The 22,818-nt window shown below is 51.1% G+C and overlaps 1 protein-coding gene across 4 annotated transcripts in view; it reads right to left on the bottom strand.

The window, feature by feature from the left end:
* Nucleotides 1-22,818, bottom strand: part of PRKAG2 (protein kinase AMP-activated non-catalytic subunit gamma 2) — a 280,396-nt gene that overhangs the window by 153,339 nt on the left and 104,239 nt on the right. The window contains exon 1 of one of the 4 annotated variants that reach the window (XM_032642680.1): nt 10,667-10,760. The exons of the other annotated variants lie outside the window; for them this stretch is intronic. Coding sequence (XP_032498571.1) covers nt 10,667-10,760 — 94 coding nt within the window. Of the gene's footprint in view, nt 1-10,666; nt 10,761-22,818 lie in introns of those variants that run through there. 4 annotated transcript variants of the gene reach the window in all.

Below are 22,818 nucleotides of genomic sequence, written 5' to 3'. Positions count from 1 at the left end.
CCCAAGCTCTACACAGTGGCCCCAAAGATGGGTGTGAAGTTCTCCTTTGCACCTTCAGCTGAAATAACACATCCACCGCTCTCTGCAGTGGGATCGTCTCAAACTAAGTCATATTTTAAAATCTACAGACAAGGACAGGGCAATCCGAAGAAATGACCTATTTGTATAAGGCATCCACAGACCTAATATTTTTTAGTCTAAATTTAGAATATCAGAGTTTCCTTAAAGAGCGTCTGCTTGCAGTATAGTGAGCACACAGCTCTAGGGAATATGGAGCTGGACAAAGGTCAGTGGGATGACCTCAGAAACAGGGCCCTCATCTCGGTCTGGGCAGCCCTCACCCGCCTGTGCCTCGGTATCTTTGGTCTGAAGGAGCCACACCTACACACGGGAGAAGCTCACAGATCACTTGCTCAGTCCTCAAGTAATTACCGAGTGCCTGGTATGGATCCAGCTGCATGTTAGGCTATATCAGTTGGGGTTAAGTTTGTCCTTATTTAACAGAAAAATCCAAAATAACAGTGGCTTAAGCAAGAAAGAGGTTTATTCTTCTATCACACAAAAGATGTCTGAAAGACAGGCAGTCCAGAGCTACTATGGCAGCTGTACAATGTTAACCCAGGCTCCTGTCTTTATTCTCCACTAACTTCATTCTGTGTCTTCCATCCTCAGTGGTCACCTTCTGATCCAAGATGGCTGCTAGGGCTCCAACCATCACATCTACATTCAAGGCAGGGGAAAGGTAAAAGGAATGAAGGGGGATTCACTTCTCCCCCTTTTAAGAGTCTTTCCCATAAGTGTAAACAACATTCCCACATAGAGCTCACTGAAGAACTTTGTCACATGCCGTATTAAGCCATGTGCATTGCCACAAAATGAAACTGAGGTCCTGTTATTGAGGAACATGGGGAAAAGGAACAAGAGTAACAAGAGATCTGTCACGGAACTTCCCTGGAGGTCCAGTGGCTAAGACTCTGGGCTCCCAATGCAGAGGGCCTGGATTCAATCCCTGGTCAGGGAAGTAGATCTCGTGTGCCGCAACTAAGAGTTCGCGTGCCGCAACTAAAGATCCCACGTGCCATAACGAAGATCCTGCTGCAACTAAGACCTGGCCAAATAACTAAATAAATTTAAAAAGAGAGAGAGAGAGAGAGAGAGAGAGAGAGAGAGAGCGAGAGAGAGAGAGAGAGAGATCTGTCACAAGCAGAGAGAAGAATGAGACAGTCTCCATGCCTGAGGAGTTTAATGAGACAGCCCAGCCAGATTAATTAGGCTCTGTGTTGAGTTACTGTTTTATTCAAACATAAGTGAGACTGAGGCAGGTCTTGGAGAGCCCAGGAAAGATTCTCTAGAGAACATCTCCAGGGCAGTGGACCTAGAGGAGGAGGTGGCAGGAAAAGTAGAGTTCGTGTGATTCGCTTTATCTTCTGAAGACAACCGTGGACCCAGAAGGGCCCTTCTCAGCCACGTGACCCAGAGAAGCCTGGAATGAGGGCAAACTCCTCAAGGGCCGCTGTTAGCTGGGCGCTTGGCGCTCCCAGGAAGCAGAGGTGGATTAGGGGCTGCCGCAACTGCACGGCAGAAGCTCCAGAAGAGATCCACTGTGCGCTGTTTGGGAGAAAATCTGCTTTTCTAGGGTGGAACCGTTCCCTTCCCTGTGCTGCCGACAGACCGGCCACTCATCAGGCAGATCCTGCAAACGTGGACCTGCCTCCAGTGACGGCCACACTGATCTCCGCAGGGGCGGTCAGCTGGGGAGTGATGGCCATCACCTTCCCCGAATGTCTGTGAGGGATGTTGAGCTGCGTGGTACCCACTGAGGATGACCTTCCAGGTGCCAGAGACACCCCTGAATCCCCCCGGGCTCTGGGAACCCCTTTACGTCCCTCCATGTGCCAGGCCCGGCCTGCCCCGGACCTTTGCACACAGCTTCTCCCGTCTGGACCCCTTCTGCTCCCCTCTCCTCCCCTCGCCTCCCCGCTGGGTGCCGATCTCACCTTCTAGAGCCTGCTCTTGTCTGCAGCAGCCTTCCTGCACAACGAAATCCATCCTTCTGACAACATCTCGATTTACTCTTTAATATTTCATCATACATTAATTATTATTTACGCGTATTTGCTCAGCATCTATACAGCTCACCACTGTCCCCTGCAGCTAGACCCACACCCCAAGGTAGGAGCTTAATAGATGTGTTCAGTGAATACGTTAACAGAGAGAGCCATGGAGATGGAGCAGCAGGTGGGAACCACAAGAACCGTGATGTTCACGGCGGATGCCGAGGCGGGTGCAGAACCAGGGAGAAAAGACAGACAGGACAGGGCTGAGGCGCCAGACCCGGGGAAGTCAGGACGGTGAGCGGAGCTCTGCTCCAAGGAAACCCTGACGTGGAGCGACCCGAGCGCCTCCCGAGGGCCCACAGGTGATGCCGTATCCCCAACGGGCCCTTATGTTGGTCTGGCCACACCTTCCCATCACCTTATTTATCCAGAAATTAAGCCACAATTAGGCAACTCCCAGACTCCATGTAAAAGTGGCTTAAAGCATCCCCGGCCACGTGTGTTTTCAGAACCCACTCCTCACACGTCCACCGGCCACACTAAGAGCAGGCACGTGGTTGGTTCGTGGAATAGGGCTGATGACCAATGGGGTGAAGGCGGCCCCCACGGGCTGGTGTGCGGTCACTCACAGGCATTTTCGGAGGCCTGGAGATGGGATGGAGGACCCGAAGGAGACCCGTCGGGCACGGACAGCCCTTTACCTTGCTCCTCAGATGCCTGAGCTGCTGGGCACGTCAGGCCCAGGAGTCCAGGGCGTCTGGATTTGGGGACACCAGCCCCTCCTCCCTTCTGTGCTGGAGACTGGGCTCTCAAGGCAGGCAGATTGCTACCCAGTGGAGTTGAAAACACTTAGAAGTTAAAGCCAACTGCCACGACATGCAAGTAACATAAATGTCCATCAACAGAGGACTGGATAAAGACGACGTGGCACACACACACACACACACACACACACACACACACACACACACACACACTGGAATATTACTCAGACATTAAAAAGAATGAAATAATGCCATTTGCGTCAACGTGAGTGGACCCAGAGATGATCGAACTAAGTGAAGTAAGTCAGAGCAAGAAAGACAATATCGTATGATACCGCTTAATGTGGAATCTAAAAAAGGGTACAAATGAATTTATCTATAAAACAAAGAGAGGCACAGATGTAGAAAAACACGGTTACACGGGGGTGGGGGGGAGGGATAAACTGGGAGATTGGGACTGACATACGCACACTACTGTATATACAGTAGATAACTAATAAGGACCTACTGTACAGCACAGGGAACTCTACTCAATACTCATAGGTAATGACCTATGTGGGAAAAGAATCTAAAAAGAGTGGATACATGTATACGTATAACTGATTCACTTTGCTGTACACCTGAAACTAACACACACTGTAAGTCAACTCTATTCCAATTAAAAAAAAAAAGTTACAGAAGTGAGAACCAAGGGAGTAGCATCTTGTATCGACTGCATGTTCTCATTTTCTGTAGCCTTGACGTTCTGGCACGTGCGGCCTCGCTGACTGGGGAGAGCCCGCCACTGCCAGGGTGAGCCGGTGCTTACAGGGAGTGGCCTTTCATCTGCAAACAAACCAGTCCGCAGCCCATACTGGGGAGCACCCTGTCAGCTGGTTCTTACAGAGTCCAGGAGGTACTATCCCCCTGCCTGACGATCCCAGGGGCAGGTACTAGACAACTAGAGACCCCAGCGCCTGCTGAAATTCAAACTAGCCCATCCTACACCTGCTTACTCTGACTGACCTTGACTTTCCCATGGAGACCACAGTAAAGGTTCCTGGGAGAGGATGAATCCGGAAGTGCTTAACTGAGACTTTCCCGGGAAGCCCCTTGCCTGCTCTCCCCTCGCTCCTTCTGTCCCTGACGGATCCTGGGGCTTCCCTGCGGGGCTGCCGTGCCCGCGCCCTCTTGGGAACTGGGAGTAACCAGCTGCCTGTTGTGTGGCGTCCTCTCCTGATCTGTCGGCCTCACCTCACCTGAATAACAATAAAACCTACATTTAAAGATACACCTCCCACTAATATGTATAAAATGGATAACTACTAAGAACCTGCTGTATAAAAAAAAAAATACAATTAAATTAAAAAAAATACACCTCCCCATCATCTATACCAGGCCTTCTCTTTTTCTTTCTTTGCTCTGTACTGGCAGACACGAAACGGCTTCCCAATATACATACACAGTGAATTATTTGTCAACAGAATTGCTGCAAGGAAAAGCACGCATTTGACTCTAACAGAGAATTTCTCAGAAACCCTTGCAGAAGCGCACACATATCTGATTGATCTCCCAAGGCCTCCCCTCTCCTGAGTACCAAGCACAGAGGGAGACAAGCAGCCCCCAGGCCTGAGGATTCAGCAGTCAGGGTCTCGTCCTCTGCTTCTCTCGGCCTCGGGTCCCCAGCAGAGCTGAACGTTTCTAGGAGGAAAGGTCTTGGCTTTGGTATTCGGATTACAGACGTGAAAGCCACAGGAAGGCTGAATGCAGGCTAGGCTGAGCCCCACCAGTTTGATCACTTATTTGCTGTGCATTTGTGAAATCACGAGTATTAGCTGATTTTCGTTACCTCTCTCAGCAAAGCATTTTAGTTATATCTGCGTCACCAAAACTCTCCCTGAATCTGCCTTGAGCCACGTCCACCTCTTCATCTCAGCAGCGCCCTTGGCCCTGGAGCCCCAGGTGCGTGCCGTGCCTCCACCCTGGGCTCACTGCAGGCCCACCCACACTACAGCACGTGGCTCCAGGGTGCCAATCACCCTGGACTCCACAGGTCTGACTGGGGGTCTCCCTGGGAGGGGACACGCTCCCTCCTGGGGGTTACACCCCGGACCACCGCCACGATCAGGAGTCACCTGCAGAGGCCAGCAGGGCCAGGGCCACGGGCCGCAGCAGTACCAGAAGCATCGTGGCGCTCGGGTTCTCCAGAGGATTTGGACCGTGCGCATTTTCCTTCTCAATCATTAAAGACAAATTATGACCTGAGGACAGAATGCACCTTCTCCTTAAATGCCCCAGGTTCTCAATCTGGTCTGGATGCCGGAAGCCCCAGCTGATGCCTTCTTGGGTGCCGAGGTCCCTGAGCCCTTAGGCCCACCCTGGTCCAGGTCCCGCTGGGAGGGTCTGGGTGACGAGCGGCAGTGACAACCTCAGCCAGGCTTTCCGGCCCCGAGGCATCTCCATTACTTTCCAGGGTCACTATGCGAGGTAAACCCCCTCTCACCAATCTTCTTTCTCCCTTATTTCTCTAACATTCCACCAGGCTCTGCGATCGTGTCCTACCGTCTTCAGACACGTTCAGACATCCTCAGTCCTGGAATCACAGACACACCATGTCCGGGGTCAACCTCTCTGTCCAGAACCGGGATCCCCCCAGGGAAAGCAGCTCCCCAAACCACGCTTCCTGCTGGCAGCTCGCGAGCACTCACTTCACTCACCGTTTCCACCACCATCGGGCCACCTTGTGGCGAGAACGGTCCTCGTCTGTCCTGCTGGGGGCAGGACGGGGAGAAGGGACACGAGAGCGACAGCCCGGCTGCCTGCCTGCCAGGTGGTGACCGGCTGACTCGCCGGTGATCCAGGGCGTCCTCCGGGAGAGGATGAATCCGGAAGTGCTTAACTGAGACTTTCCCGGGAAGCCCCTGCCTGGGCCCCTCCTTCCACCTGTCATCTACCCGGGGCTGGTCCAGGACCCGCCACGCAGCGTTTGGTGGCGGCCACACAGAGGAAAACAGGGCAGAGGAATGATGAGCTCCTCGAACTCGGCTGAGGATGGGATGGACGGGGGGTGGGGAGCCAGGCCTCATTTGATTTCTAGCCCAGATGACCGCTCCTCCTAGGAGCACCGGTGAACGCTCTGCTCTGACCCCAAGTGCTTCTGCCTCTGACGCTATGGACTCTGAAATCCCCACTCCTTGCAAACGAGGTGCTGCCCCTCCAGAGTTTTCTGTGTGGGCACAGAGAGAATGGGAGCCGGGGTTGGCGGCTCTGGGTAGGCACGGGGCCTGCGGAGGGGGTGGGGCACGGACTCCAGTCCCAGCGCTGCCCTCACGATGCTGTAGCCCTGGGCAAGTCTCCAGCCCCCAGAGCCCAGCAGTGCTCTTCTCGAGACCCCCAGGGGCTTCATCTCACGCCCTGTGCCCACAAGACGGTGAGTAAACCAGCCTCTGTGCCTGTCCTCCCGCTGAGTGTTTTGCTCTGCTTCCTGGCCAGACACACTGGCCCCTTGGCGCTCCTGGACCGCCCCAGGTGTCTCCCTCCGCAGGGCCTGAGCCTCCCATCTGTCTGGAAGGACCTACCACAGAGGTCTGCACGGCCCACCCCTCCTGTCACTCAAGCCCTCCGCCCAGCCGGCCAACCTCTCCTCCTGCCTCTTCCTCACTGGGCTCACCACCGCCCGGCGTCGCAAACGAAAACCCGCTTGGCTGTCGAACAAGCCAGACACAGAGGAGGAATACCGGGTGATTCCACTCGTACGAGGAACCTGGAGCAGTTGGTCCACAGAGGCAGGAAGTTGGGGGGGGGGGGGCGTGGCTGGGGGGCAGACAGAACGGACAGTTGTTGTTCAACGGGTGCAGGGGTTCGGCTGGGGATGCTGGACGATTCTGGAGACGCAGGTGGTGACGGCTGCTCTGCAGCGTTAATGTACTTCACGCCAGTCAACTGTACACTTAAAAATAAGATGGTAAATCTTACGTTCTGTCTATTTCACCACAATTTAGAAAACCACCTCAGTGGTTTGCCCTGGGAGGGCGGACTGGTGTCTGTGCCCCCAGGGCTGGCACAGAGCAGCTCAGACACTGGTGGGACTGGCAGAGTGTTTCTCATTGCTGAGTCTGAAGATGGGTACCATTACTCCATTCTCCCTATTCCTCCGTATGCTTGAAATTTTCCATCATAAAAAGCTAAATACATATATTCAAACGAGTGACTGAATGAATACTGGGATCTCTCAAGTCCACCCCGATCTGGACACCAGGAGCCAGGCAGGCAGGTGGGCATCTAGAAGCAGCACGGAGACCATGAGGGGCCGGGCAGGGAGCACAGGACCCCGGGGGAGGGGGGGACACAGTGGGGGAGGCAGGATGGACAACAGCCTTGCCCGCTGCTTAAGGCAAAGAATGATCCACGCTTGCCCCAGTGGCACAGCCAGCCGAGGGCTCCGCTGGCATTAACAGGGGACAACAGACTGGGACAGGCAGTGCTGGGGTGACGAGTGACTCTGGGCAGGAGGAACTCTGGGGTTTTGTTCCAGAAGTGGTTGTGCATTCATCCCCAGGATGAGGCTCCACGCAAAGCAAGATTCGCCAGAGGCTCTGCTCTCCAGTGTCACCTGGACCCCGGCAGCTTGGGGAGAGAGTGCCACCGTCCTGACACACCCGCTGGCTTCCTGGCTCTAGCACCGGCCCTCAGAAGGGATCTCTTAAGACTCCAGGTAGCTTTTGTTTAATTACTCGCCTCTAACTGCAAAGGGCAGAAAAGCTGCTACGGTCAATTCTGTTATCTGATTAGCAAAATCCTTTCCTAATCTTCCTTTTACATTTTTATTACTATTGCCATGTGCTCTTTGTTCACATAATCTGGACCTCTGTTGACCAAAGAGGCTGAACGGAAAGGTGTAAGTCCAGATCGTCACTGGTCTACCCCACGGCGCACGTTCACCTGCGGTGGGACGTGCTTTTCTTAGCTTTGGAGGGGGAGCTGGGCGGGCGCTAAGCTCTGGGGCTGAAAGGGACAAGCTCTTCGTGAATCAGAACTTTCCAGGGCATTTTATCACAAGGCTTGAAGTGTTCAAGGTTCCAGCCAGAGCCACTACTTCCAAACAAAAATGCCAGCCGCAAGCAAACATAAGTGGGCTCGGTAATTGCCAATCTGCCAGGCCTTGGTTCCCTCTCGTGGAGGTTCTGGCTGCTCAAGTGGCTACAGGGACAGGTGTGTGTGTGTGTGTGTGTGTGTGTGCGTGCACGTGCGTGAGGAATGGCTCCACCTTGAACTGGAGCAGAGGATACAGGGAGTGGTTCCCGGAAAAAACTGATGGGGCCACAGAAGAGGCCAAAGAGCACGTGGAATCAGGCCGACGACCTATGTTCGCTTGTTTTGGGGAAGATGGAGAATGAGTAAAAGACAGACATTCTTACAACCCTCATGGAAGCTTTCTTAGGGGGAAGAAGAGGCCTTCTCTGAAATACTTCTGGCTATAGGAATAACTGCAGGAAGGAGAGGGAGATACTGGAAGGGAATTAGAAAAAAAAAAAAAAAAAAAAACAATGCTGCTGGAGAACCAAGAATAACCTTGGAGTGACACCGTTTCAATCCATTCCATAGCCAGCGATTCTGTAGTGAGAGCCTGTGATGCTTGGAGGCATCGGGGTCAGAAGGACGGATGGAACGCTGCTTTGGGGACATGGTCCCTGTCCCTGAGAAGACTGGAGGTCACCGAATAGGCAATGGGGATGGTTTTAGAGAGGGATGGTTATACGGGTCTTGCCGGTGGGGAAGGTGTAGGTGGCAGGCAGGGATTGGGAGGATGGTCGGTCCACAGTCTCAGGCTTTTTTCACTTGGCGTATCCATGGCCAGCACTGACTGAGGAGCCGGCACCTGCCATCTGCCCCTGCTCTGGACTGCTCTCCCACTGGGATCCCCACAAAAGGAAAATCAGGATACTTGGGCTGCTTCCCAAATCCCAGAGGAAGGTTCTGGAAGCAGCTGTGATTTTTCTGACCCTGCGGTCAGAGCTGGGCATTTGCATGTGAGCACTTGTGAAACCTGGTCGACATGCAAATGTTACTTTTGATTTCAGAAGCAGAGGAGACAGGATGACAGCCAGATTTTAAACACAAGGGGAGAAACCACTGGCAAAGGATAGGCTTTTAATGATGGGCCCACCTGTGCCCATTAGCAAAAACAGACTTTCAGTTAAATAATAGGTTTGGATTTAATTCTATAGTAAATGAATGTTTATTACTTTATTATTTAAAAGAAGAGTCTCCTTTTAAAACCACATCTAATTAAGTCCAGGGAGTCTGTCATCCCCCACCCAGTCAGGCCAGGCACCGTGTTCCTCCAGAAATTCACCTCTGCACGCAATGCGATTAGATATTACTCTCTAGTTCCTTCACAAGGAAACTCCCTGAATTCCAGGGCTGCTGTCTCCTCTGCTTGTCTTCCCCCGGGGTCATCACCATCACACTAGGTCCACTAGAGGCTTCCAGAAGTAATTCCAGAAGTAGTCGGCAAGTTTTATATTTACCTTTTTCTTTTCTTACTACAGGCATTACCTTGGAGATCGTGCATCGGTTTCCAACCCACTGCAATCGAGCGAGTATCGCAAAAAAGGGAACCACGCGATTTTTTTCAGTTTCCCAGTGCATGGAAGAGTAATGTTTCCGCTCTAATGTAGCCTACTACGTGTGCAGTAAAATAGCATTATGTCTAAAGAACAACGTACATCCCTTAATTAAAAATACTTCATTGCTAAAAAAATGCTGATCGTCATCGGACCACACAGGGTTGCCACAAACCTTCAATTTGTAAAAAAAAAAAAAACGCAATGAAATGAGGTATGCCTGTATTCTAGTTTTCACATACTGCCCAGATGTTTTGTCAAAGCCATCTCCCTACTACACATAACGAGTATTTTTTGCCAGGTACCATGTCGCATTCTACTCGAGGGACACAATCTACCGCACCCGACAACTTTCCCCATCTTTGCTACCACCGGGCCGTGTGAACAGGGCCCTGTTGTTCCGTCTTACAACTGAGCGTTTAGGAATATCCCATGTCATACAAGCAGTAGTGTCCAGGGCAGGTGAACTCCGATTCTTAAGGCTCACCACCTCACTGTGGGTGCGCAGGCCCCAGCCAGGCCCCCGGGAAGCTCCGAATGCTTTGGAATCTCCCTGCCTGACTCCAGCCAGGGAAAGGCACCCCGCTCCCCGCCGCCCCGCAGACCCACAGGTCGCTGGAAATACTGAGTTGCAGGCGCTTCATCCCACATTCCAGCCACACTGGTCCCAACCCCCTGTACTGGGAGAAGCTGTAGAAGGTCCCAGAGGCCAGGGAGACCACAGAGCAGGCTTCTCTCCCAGGGGACGCAAATCAGGCAGGCGGTCTTCCCCCCCACCCCCAGTTAACCCTTGACCTGCCTGATTACACAGCTATGGGGCAAAGGGGGACAGAGGAACTCCTTCTCCCTGAGCCCCAGCACTAGTTTTCTCTATACACGCACATTTCATTCTTAACAGCTGCAAATAACAGTTCCAATCCATTCTTACTTTTCCCCGGGCCTCTGGTTTTGCCTAAATGAATGACAGTCCAATTGATCACTAACCTCATTAGGGCAAGTTAGAGAAAACAGCCTCAGGAAAAGCACCGTTGGGCAGTTCATGAGCAGCAGGGCCGTCCATAAGGACACACATCAATCTGTCCCTCTGTCTACTGCCTAGCAACTACATCCTCACGCAGCTGTCACTTAGGAGGCTGTGTGCCGTGCGCGCGCGCGCACACACACACACACACACACACACACACACACACACACACGCCCAGGGGACCAGCAGAGAACTGGGCAAAGGGCAGTGTCCTACCAGAAAGGCCATGGGGCTCCGACTGCCGCCGCACGGTGCTTCGGTTTGGGTCCTTGTGCTTCTTGTTCCCCCTGAGGCTGCCGAACCGCTTCATGAGGATCTGTGGCCACAGGAGCGGGGACAGGTGAGCATGCCAGGACGCGCTGGAGCAGCGTCAGCCTCAGGTGGCCAGGGGCCAGGAGAGGCACTGCATCAGCCGGCAGGTGTGGGCCCCGAGAGCTCAGAGATGCTGCGTGCGCTCAAGCCCCAGCCCGGGAGGCCAGGTGTCCTGGCCAGGGTCTCCAGCAAACGCAGGAGGGGCCACCCTCGGGGCCAGCAGCCGTGGGACAGGCCAGGCGGTCCCACCGCAGGGCTTCCTCCCCGAGAGACACTCGGCTGTCTTCACCTCTGCACCTCCAGCCCCGCAGCCAGAGCGGCTGCTGCCCTTAAGTAGGCAAGAAGCTCCTGGAAGCACACGCAGGGCCTCGCCGTGGGTCTGTTTATGTCATTAAGGTCTGCCACGCACTCAGACGCTCAGGGCTTTTTCCTCCTTAAAATTAAAAAGGGGGGGAAGACGAAATAGGCGAAAGGAGGGCAGGCCTGCCGGTCATGTGCAGGTCTGCAGATGTCTCTTTAAAGAGACTGTAAAAGGAAACTACCCCGTCCAGACAATTCTTGGCACCAATTGGCCAGAGCACATTCCCATCATGACATGACATCACACAACTATTTTGATTCATGTGTTCCAGGGCTCCCCAGGGTCAGCAGGCTCCGGCTGCTTCTTGCTGGAGAAGCCACAGGTCCCTGGGCTGGAAATCGCTGGATCTACTTCAGCTCGTGGCTCCTTGAGTTGAAAGACGCAAGACCACCTTTAAGCAGGGGACATGGGGTCCCCTGGAATCCAACGGGAGGATCTTGAGCCCTGGACTTGCTAAGAATTGCAGAATGACAGAACCCAAAGAGATTTTAGAGGGGATCAAATCCAACCCCCTTTCCGTGACAGATGGGGAAACTGAGGCTCCGGAAGGGGGTGTGACTTGCCCAAAGTCTTGTAACTAGCGGCCGAACCAGGACTAGAATTCTGACCTCCTTGAACCCTAAGCCAAACCCCTGATCTAATAAAACAGAAACCTTCTAGTATGTACGTGTTTTGCAACTAAAAACAAAACTTAAAAAAAAAAAGATACGGGAAAAAAATTTCTATTTCTTTTGCTGATATCTTCTACTAGACTAAAGGGAAGTCACGGAAATCCGCCACTCATTACCTTTGTGACCTTGAGAAAGTTACTCCTCGTCTCCGACCCCAGTTTCCCCTCTAAACCAAGACGAGACCTGCTCGTATTAGGATTTTGTCTCCTTCCAGAAGTCTGAACGCCTAATGGCCGTTTGCCGTGACTTTTCTTTCTGCTGGGACTGATGGAGATCCAGTGATCAAATCTTTGCAGGCAGGATGCATTGAACAAACAAAGGAAATGTGTCACGCCCTCAAGGAATTTGAAAACGACTTGGAAAGACAAAGATAAACTGTTCTACTAACTACATAAAATAGCGATGTGTGACCAATGGCCAGCGGCCAGCATGGACAAGTGTCATTAGCACAGACGGACGGAGAGGCAATCGCATGGCCCTGCTTGGAAAGGAGAGCTTGAGTTGGCCTTGAGTGTTGGCAGGTCCAGAGAAAAGGAGGGGCCAGGCCGCCACTGAGCCTGTGGATGAGCCCAGTTTTCCAAAACAAGTCACAAAACCCACCTCCACTTGGGTCCTCCAGCATACCAGTGGATTATATCTGTGTGAAAAGTGGTAGCCCAGGAACTTCCCTGGTGGCGCAGTGGATAAGACTCCGCGCTCCCAAGGCAGGGGGCCCGGGTTCGATCCCTGATCGGGGGAACTAGATCCCACGTGCACGCCGCAACTAAGAGTTCACATGCCACGACTAAGGAGCCGGCATATCGCAACTAAGGCCTGGTGCCACCAAAAAAAAAGAAAAAAAAAAGGTAGCCCAAATTTACTGTGATTAAGCTCTGAAAAAGTCTAAGAAGGTAGGTGTTGGAGTTTCATATTTAGAATTCCTCTTTTTAAAAAATCAGTTCAGCTCTTAACAGAAATGGAGATATTCTCCTGATTTAAAAATAAAATAAAACAAAGCAGAACTTCCTTAGGAAAAATCGCGAAACAAGGATTCCAGTAAGAAAGGACCGTGTTCGATTAAAAGGAAAATGAAAGGCTTTGTCTAAGCCGACGCAAGATTCTTGGACTTTATGATAAAGTAGGTAGAAAGGATAACAGTTCGAAGTCTAGCGACTAAAAGAGAATGAGTTTAAATTCGTGTGGGAAATAAACAGCAACTCGGGCACGTCTGATGGTGCTGTACATAGTTTATACGGCTGTTCACTCATCAAGTACTTATTAAACCTCTACCAAATGTGCAGGACAGTTGTTGATGGAGGGGATTAGTGCTATGAATAATTCAAAGACATTCTTGTCCCCTAAGAACTGTATTGTAATTAGGGAAATCGTAGATCCCATTTGCGTTGTGCCTACCATGTGCCAGGTGAAGTGCTGGTCACCTCACAATTATGATTTTATTTCATCCTTCCCACAAACCTGGGGGGCAGGTATTATTAACACCATTTTATTTAAAGTTGAATAACTCCCTGCGGGGCTGGAGTTCACGGCCGCTGCCCAGCTGTGGGCTCCATACGCCAAGGATTCATTCAACAGGAGCATTCAGTGCCTTCGTAGAGGGGAGTAAGGACATGGCAGCTCAGGCAGGGCGAAGGAAAGAACTGCCTAGGTCATTTGGGGTCACTGTTCTGTTACTGAGATGGTAACAGGATATTCTGAAAAGACACGGTGGAGGTGGCCTGATGGAGCAAGACGTCGTTTTGGGCGCAGAGCAGTTCTCTGTCCCACGGGGTGGATCCTGGGAAGATTTGGATGGAAGGAGGTGAAGTTAAGTGCAGCTCTAAGACAAGCTACGAGACGACATGATGACCTTAACAGTGGACACAAGGCTCCAAAGAGACACCGACGTGCGCTTTTGACCTCACTCAAAATGCTCTTCCCGGGGTCAGCTTCACCCAAGAGCAGAGAAGAAGGCTGTAGGTGACAGTGGACTTCAGGAGTGGAGACGCAGCTGCGTGCGGGAAATCCTGAACAGGTATCCCGCTGCGGGGTGGGGCAGGGGAGGCAGGACTGATTCGTAGGGTCTGCCACTTTCTGTGGTGCAAACACTCCAACCTTGGTCCATTTCAGGGCACCAACATGGCACAGCTGGGCTTGCCAAATTCCCAGGCATTTTACAGTCGGCCCTCTTACCACTGGGTCTCTCTGTTCGATTCACACATGCCTGAAATTCCTTAACTTGGGACAACGCCTTTGCCCCACTGAGATGCGTGCAGGTGCACGGGGCAAGGCGACACTCATGTTGCAGGTTGAGTGACCGAGGACACTTCCTTTAGCGCGTCTGACCAACGGGCTGGGGGCAGTGGCCGCTCTCAGGGGGACTAACCACCCCTTCTTCGCGGCTTCTACCAGCTGATGGTCCCAAATGAACAAGAGGTGAAACTCCTTCACGCAGCTATGATTCAGCTGGCAGGAATACGTCCTCATGGAATGCTTTCCACACTTGGGGATTTTATTTTATTTTTTTTTTAAGGGAAGAGCTGAAATAGAAGGAACTAGTGGCTTCCAAGATGGAACGGTGTTTTAAAATGTATTTCTGGAGCCTACTTTACAGATCACTCTCTTGGTGGCTGCTACACCCGGAAGCCTGGAATAGGTAGTGGGGGCAGCAGAAGCCTTTATGTTTTAGCACTTTTCCCCAGGCTGAGGGAACAAGGCTTCCCAGATCACTGCCTCGACACTAGGTCTACAGGATCTGGGGAGGGGCGGAATTTTAGGGAACTCCAACTGCATTTCGTTTTTGTTCTTCTTCTGGGTTTTCAACTATAAGACCACCCTGGAGAACTCGAAAAATGAAATGGTATTGAAGAATACTCCCTGGAGACACTGCATGCTGTGAGCTTGTTTCATTTTGTGTTTCTTTTCTCCCCAGCCAGACGGAAAGCTCCCTGACAGCGGGGATCTGACCTGATGGGAGAAACACAATCAGTACTTTCTGAACGACTCCTTAGAGGTGGCTCACAAGCAGGCAGGTAGGCCAGACGCGGGCTGTGCTCTGCGCTCTCTGGTTACCTTGGGGGCAGTGTATCCTGTTCCTGACCGTCCAGGAGCCCAGGGAGGCTGTGCTAATGGCTCCCCTGCCGTCCATCAGCCAAAGCTTTGCACTGACCCTAAGGGGTATCTTCTGGGCTCAGGCCCTCAGCATGACGATGGGGAATGGGCCCAGGTACCCGATCTTTCCTATTTTACCAGGTGTGTTGGCCTCTGCACATCTGGATACTACATCCTGGTCAAGAGCCAGGTGTGGAGGTGACTGTCTATGAGATGGGCCTGCTGGGGGTGCGCGAGGGGGGGGAAGCAGGGGTGCTGAGGGGGCTGCAGACAGGTGTCCGCTCACCGCTGCTTCAGATGCAAGAACGGAACAGCCCACTGCCTCCGCGTGGCGTGCTGCATTTCTCCCGGAGGCCCTGGTGACCCCAGATGCGGGTAAACCAGTTCAACCGTTGGCAGCTGTCGGCTGGTGATCCGGAGGCCTGTTCTCACAGCACGGGGTGGGGGACAGGCACTGAGCCAGGAGGCTATCGCTGGCTTCCTGCTAGACCCCCGGACTTGTCATCTGTCCGTGCGGACACCACAGTTGATGCCCAGCATCTGTTGGTCCCTCCACCCGCCCCGTCCCCAGCATGTGCAGCAGGAGGCCCTGATGGCTGAGGACCCAGTGGCCGTGGAAACAGGCCCACTGTCCTCCCATCAGAAGCCCAGGCTGGGCGGCCCACGGAACACCCCAAGGAGCAATCGTCCTTGAAGTCCACCCCGCCTCTGGATTTCCAGTTTTCATATAATAATAAAAGTAATAGTAATGACAAAATTTAAAGGCCCAAACCTCCCTTGTCACGGAAGCCTCTCGGAGTGCTAGGTTACGCGCTGCTGCAAAGAATCTCGCCAAGATGGTGACCAGAGGCCTGGATGAGAGAGAAGCGGCTGAGACCCAGTGCAGACCTTCCCCACTTCTCACCCCCGGCTCCAGACACACCCCTCAACTGCGCCCCAGCGTCCAGGGCTGCCGGCCTGAGGAGGCGGAACCAGGCGGCAGAGCAGGGCTGGCGGCAGGAGGGCGCATCCCGGTGGAGACCAGGGCCTTCCGTGTGTACTGAGTTTCCAGGCTCTTCCCAAAGCACTTTCCTTGGTTCATCTCAACCAGGCTGTGAGGTAGGGAGGCCAGCCCTCACTATTCAGTTTAAGAAACAAAAGCAACGGAGGTTCAGAGAAGCAAAACGATTTGCCCAAGATCCCCCGGGAGCCAGTGGCGGGGCTGCACTGGCAGCCCGGGTCGGCCGGTCCCCCATCCAGTGGCATTTAGGACGCCGGGCTGCCTCTTCTGGGTTGGGATGTTTGAAAAGGAAACGAAGACGCATCCACTGCCAATGCACTCAGTCACCTTTACAGACCACGTGACGGTACCTGAAAAGCACCAGACCCCTGAAAGGCCGCGAGCCAAACAAAACCCCATTACGTAAGAGGCCTGGGGGGGGGCGGTGCTCAGAGCAAAGGGGGGCTGCGCGCCCGCTAGCGCATTTGCTGGTGCTCTCCTGCCGGTTGCAAAATACCGTGTTGGATTTCATGGAAAGTTCTAAAGGTCACCGTGGCACTTGACTCTGAGTGAGATCATGTGTCACCTCCTTGGGGCTTCCTTTCCTCTTCCCCAGAGCTGTTTATGAGGCCGTGGCTCCGAGGATGACAGTCCCCGACCCACTCAGGCACGCACGCCTTTCCTCCACACCAGCGGCCCCCTTCCAGGTCACGCATGCCTCCTGGCTCCCCCGGGAACTCCAGTGACAGGCGCTTTGAGTGACAAGAGGGTGATTTTTTTTGGCAAAGATGAACCACCTCGGCTTGAAGAGTTCAACTCACACCAGTGACATCTAAACCCAGTGACAACAGGGGTATCTTAATTTTCAAAATACAGGAAAGTACAGAAAACGCGAAAACCAATGGCAATAATTACTTCTAGCACGCCAAAGTGCAGTACCCCAAAAGTATGGAATCCCCAGCTGTCCTTGAAATCTTCAGGGGCACCACGTGCCCCATGGAAGGACCCAGGGGTAACCTCATTTAATCTCTTCTCGTGGGCCCTGCGGTCCCTGGGGTCTCTCGCCAGGCCAAGGGCTCTGAAGGTGCCAAAGGCAAGAGTTGATGAGATCTGCTCCCGACTCCAGCTTTCAGATGGCCCCAGGGGGAACCCCAGACTCAAGGCCACAGAGCAAGGGCTTTCAAACACTGGATTCCAAAGGGTCTAGAGGCTGAGCGTCTGGCTTTTCTGTTTACTTCTCCCTCTAAGTTACGTCTTAGAAAGGCCAGAGGGCCGGAGGAATGTGCAAAACCCTTGGCAAGGGTGAAGACCCGTGAACTCACAGACTTGGCGGAAAGCCCGAGTGTGGTCCACTTGGGCCCCCATCTCCCGGGCAACCAAGCACCGTCTCCATTTTCTGGAATCCAGGGCTCCCAGGAGAACCCCAACTACTCTGGCATTTTCATCATTTGGAAACCACCAGTTTAGATCCACCAGCCTGAGTTGAAATGGGCCTGTGATCTGCTCCTTTTGAATGGTGAAATATATTCTCCAACAAGGTGACGTCCTGAAAGGTTTAAAAGACGAGTCAGACGTAGCACCTCAAAGCGATACAGGTTCGGGTACCGGCATGCGATTCTGAGCTATGTCGTTTATTCTTCCACATTTCTCCCGTCGAAGAGATCGTAACACAGCCTGAGCCCATCTTACAGAGGTTTTTGGGAATCAAACAAGATAAATTAGGAGAAACACCCTGTCAGCTGCAGAGCATCTTACACACAGACGGCATCATCGGGACCTTAAAGCAGCCCGGAGAGGGCCCCGTGTGCCTCAGAGGGCATCACCTGGAGAGTCCAGTTCTGAAGCTGCCTCCCCTCCCCCGGCGGCTGGGGCAGGGCTTTCTGCCTGGGCCCTGCACCGGGCAGAGGGCGGGGGCACTTGGACTTGAACTGGGAGGACCACGTGTTTGCAGCTCCTCTTCCAGGTCCCGACGGAGTCGGAGGTACTGGGACAGATCCCTGCTCTTGAGCCCAAACACTCAAAGCCCAAGCACTGCATTTCTCGAATGAAGAGCGCAGGGACTTTCCTCCTAATCATTTACTCTTTTCAACCACACACATTTACTCTTTTCAACCACAACCACACTCTTTTCAACCCGGCATCTTAGCAGCACGTTTCGAGGGAGGAGAGCCTGGGTGCTATTCAAGGCAAAACACTGCTGCAGACCACACAGCCGGCACATGGAAGGAGGCTCGCAGTAGGAGAGATCACTCCCAAGTCCTTCAGTCCCTAAGTCTGCAAACAATCTTCACGTCTCAGCGGTGTCTGGATGCCCATCATAGGGCAATCTGGTAAGGACCCTAGATCATCTATAAAGAGGGAAATCATACTTAGTATCTCCTGAATAAGAAAACTGCAAAACGTCTGCTGCACCTAACACTTGAAAAGATGTATGTTTGGGTGCTTAAGGGCGTACGTTTCCGATATCTGGAAAGTTAACTGCTGTAGCCGGTTCATTTCCTGAGGCTGACAAAACATAACAAAGATATTCTAGAATTCAGATCGTTTGCTAATTCAGATTGGCTTTACCCCAAATGAATCAGCTGTTACCATACTCACTGACATCACTCACCTCAAATTCTGCTTAAGGCATCATTTGCTATGGGGGCGATACTGTCCCTAAGAGGGTGAAAATTGGTTCCTGGGGGCGGGAGGGAACATCTTCTTTTTATATATATAAAGCACAGATACATACGGCACATAAATAGTATGTGGTATTTGTGTTTTATTGAAATTGTAAGGGGGTGATTAAAGGATGTCTAAAAAGACTCTGTAGGAGACGATCAAAAGAAAATGTTGATTGATTTTTAAAAAAAGGAGAACGGAGGGAAATTGAGGAAGACGTGGGGAGTGAGTATTGTGATAAGACCACACGCAAGGTTTCTCACTGACAAGTTGTGCAATAGTTGAAGGGGTACATAATGTAAAGGAGTCCCTTTTGGGTTTTGGAGGAGTGGGGCAGGGACCTTTCAATACTGGATCATTTTGTATTGCTTGATTTTTTTTTTAACCACATGATTGAACTACTTTACTGAAACCCAAATGTAAAAGGGAGAAAACAAAACACAAACAACAAAAACTCTAGTAAATGGTGATTAGTGTCTACAGCAGAAAAAAGTCAGCAAAGCACATTCTCAATTGCTAAACTACTTTAGCAAATGCTTAAAAAAAAAAAAAAAGTCGAGGAACACTGTTGGAAGTAGCAGCCTCTCCCACGCCATCGGCTCTCATTTTATCCCAACCTTCCTTCAGGGATGATCTAAGAGAACTGGCTGATTCACCAATGTTCTAGAACCCAGCGTCCCGGCCTTTAGGCGACTTGGGGCTGGTCGAGTGTCCTCGGAGGGTCAGAGGGTGAGGAAGAGGGTGAAAGGTTCTCCTCATGGAGAGAGGCCCGTGAGCCAGAAAAGGAGGTCTTTCAGCCGTCTCCTCCGAAGAGAAATGCTGGGAAGAAACTAGACTCACTACAGTCAAGCAGGAGGACTTCCTGAGGGTCAGAAGATGAAAGGCAGAAATGGATATTCCAGTATGGAGGTTCCTTAAAAAACTACAAATAGAACTACCATATGACCCAGCAATCTCACTACTGGGCATATACCCTGATATAGTGTCCATCATCGGATGAATGGATAAAGAAGATGTGGCACATATATACAATGGAATGTTACTCAGCCATAAAAAGAAACGAAACTGAGTTATTTGTAGTGAGGTGGATGGACCTAGAGACTGTCATACAGAGTGAAGTAAGTCAGAAAGATAAAGACAAATACCGTATGCTAATACATATATATGGAATTTAAGAATAAAAAAATGTCATGAAGAACCTAGGGGTAAGACAGGAATAAAGACACAGACCTACTAGAGAATGGACTTGAGGATACGGGGAGGGGGAAGGGTAAGCTGTGACAAAGCGAGAGAGTGGCATGGACATATATACACTACCAAACGTAAAATAGATTGCTAGTGGGAAGCAGCCGCATAGCACGGGGATATCGGCTCGGTGCTTTGTGACCGCCTGGAGAGGTGGGACAGGGAGGGTGGGAGGGAGGGAGACGCAAGAGGGAAGAGATATGGGGATATATGTGTATGTATAACTGATTCACTTTGTTATAAAGCAGAAACTGACACACCATTGTAAAGCAATTATACTCCAATAAAGATATTTTAAAAACCCTCATTCTTCCCCCCCCCGCAAAAAAAAAAAAAGAAATGGATGTTCCAGAGAATTTGCTGTCTTTTCTCTCCCCTCCCTAGGGGCTTTAAAGGAACTGTTAGACCCTGAGCCAGCCTTTCCTGACGTGGTGGTAGTGAGACAGTCCCCTTGTCCATCGGCCTGTCCTGGCCTCTCATCCTCCCAGGAGAGGTTCATTCCTCGGAACCAGTGACCTGTCCCCATCCTTCATGTCAACAAGTCTGAGTGTCTCCATGGGCCAGGTACTAAGGAGCAGAACATTAAGTATTTTTGGTCATCAAAACCTTGCTGTCAACAAAATTAGACATTTTTGTACATCAAAGGACACTATTAAGGGAGTGAAAAGACAACCCCCAGAAAGGGAGAAAATGTCTGCAAATTATATATCTGATAAGTGCCTAGTGTCCAGAATATATAAAGAACTCCTACAACTCAACAACAACAAAAAACAATGCACCCGGGGCTTCCCTGGTGGCGCAGTGGTTGAGAGTCCGCCTGCCAATGCAGGGGACACAGGTTCGAGCCCTGGTCTGGGAGGATCCCACATGCCGCGGAGCAACTAGGCCCGTGCACCACAACTACTGAGCCTGCGAGCCACAACTACTGAGCCCGCGCGTCTGGAGCCTGTGCTCCGCAACAACAGAGGACGCGATAGTGAGAGGCCCGCACACCGCGATGAAGAGTGGCCCCCGCTCGCCGCAACTGGAGAAAGCCCTCGCACAGAAACGAAGACCCAACACAGCCAAATAATAACTTAATTAATTAACTCCTACCCCAACACCTTCTTTAAAAAAAAAAAAATGCACTTAAAAAACGAATAGACCTTTTTCCCGGGAAGACATATATACAAATGGCCAATGTGTACATGAAAAGATGCTCCATGTCATTAGGGAACAACAAATCAAAACCACAGTGAGACACCACTTCACATCCACTAGGATGGCAATAATAATAACAACAGCAAATGGAAAGTAACAAGTGCTGGAGGGGAGGTGGAGAAATGAAAACCCTCGTACATTGCTGGTGGGAGTGTAAAATGGCGCAGCCACCGTGGAAAACAGTTTCACCGTTCCTCATCAAGTTAAACAGAGGATTACCAAATGAGCCAGCAATTCCACTCCTAGGTATCTACCCAAAAGAACTGAAGACAGGTGTTTAAACAAAAACGTGTACACGTGAATGTCCACAGCAGTACTACTTACCGTAGCCAAAAGGTGGTAACAACCCAAATATCTACCAACAGATGAATGGATAAACAAAACCTGGTCTATCCATGCAATGGATTATTATCCAGCCACAAAAAGGAACGAGGTACTGACACATGCTACAACGTGGATAAACCTTCAAAATGATATGCTGGGTGAGAGAAGTAAGACACAGAAGGCCACATTTTGTATGATTCCATTTATATGAAAAGCCCAGAACAGGCAAATCTATAGAGACAGAAAGCAGTTTAGCCAGGAGCTGGGTGGAGAGTGACAGCTACTGGTATGAGGTTTCTGTTTGGGGTGATGAAAAAGTTCCGGAACACAAGAGTTAAATTAAGCCATAACAGATACTAGAGGAAAATATAGGTGAATCCTACAATCTGGGTTTAGGGACAGGCTGTCTACTGATGCCTAAGTGCTGACCGTACTGTTGAAGGACCATTTCCACGTCTCTTGAGAATTGTCTGTTCATGTCTTTTGCCATATATCACCTCAAAGGTATCATTTTTTTTTTACAGCTACCTAACACCCCACTGTGTGGATGCACCTTCTTTATCTTATCCAACTACTCTCCTGTACGTAAGCGTATTTCTAGTACGTCTGCCAAGAAGGCTTAGAAGCCATGACATCTCAGTTGCAATGAGCACAATTTGGATCTTATTTCTAAATACTTTTCACCACTGAAAGTAACAAGGGCTCTTTGGAGAAATGGCTGATTCAGGGACTGTGGCAGGGAAAGCACAAGATGAGGCGGGACGGTTTTGTTGCACCAGAAAATAAGAAGTGCTTACAGCATGCTGGGGGCAGACATGAGACACAGGGGCCAGCCTGAAGGGGCTCCTGCTGGCCAACAGGACAACTGGAGCATCGAAACATGAAAATGACAGACTGAAACCTGCTGAATAAAATATAAACCCATGAGTATGTACCTACGTACATACATAAGGAGAAAAGGAAAATTTCTTCCTTAGTAGAAATTCCAACCAATCAACGTAGAATTAGTGATAATATCAGAAAATCACCTTGGCAACCACCGTTGTAATAATTCAGGCAGAATAAATGACTGATGCTAAAACTAGCAAGTGAAAGCTTGATGAGAAAGAAGGTATTTAAATGATTCTAAAAGTAGCTCCCCATGAAATATTTATCGCTTATAAAGGGAAAAGTAATAACGTTCTGAACTGGGACAGACACCTCCCTTAACCAAGCAATCAGTTAGTATCATCCAGAATGGGTCAGCGTGACATCAAGCGCTCCCCGCTGTGATGCCAGGACAGGACGCCAGACGCACGGCCCTCCTGCCCAACCAGCTGACCTGAATCGAATCCTGAGGAAACGTCAGATGAACCCAGAGTGAAGGACGGTCTACACAGTAACTGGCCTGTGCAGTCTTGAAAAATGTCACGAAGACAGGATTGAAGGGGGCTCCGGATCGAGAGGGACCGAGGAGAAAGGACCACCAAACACAGCACGTGAGGGGGGTTTCCTCTTCCAAAAATGTCACTGAGACACTTTGTGA

This window comes from Phocoena sinus, chromosome 9 (genome assembly GCF_008692025.1).
Source record: "Phocoena sinus isolate mPhoSin1 chromosome 9, mPhoSin1.pri, whole genome shotgun sequence".
Lineage (NCBI taxonomy): Eukaryota > Metazoa > Chordata > Mammalia > Artiodactyla > Phocoenidae > Phocoena > Phocoena sinus.
This window is presented reverse-complemented; position numbering and strand designations above follow the sequence as displayed.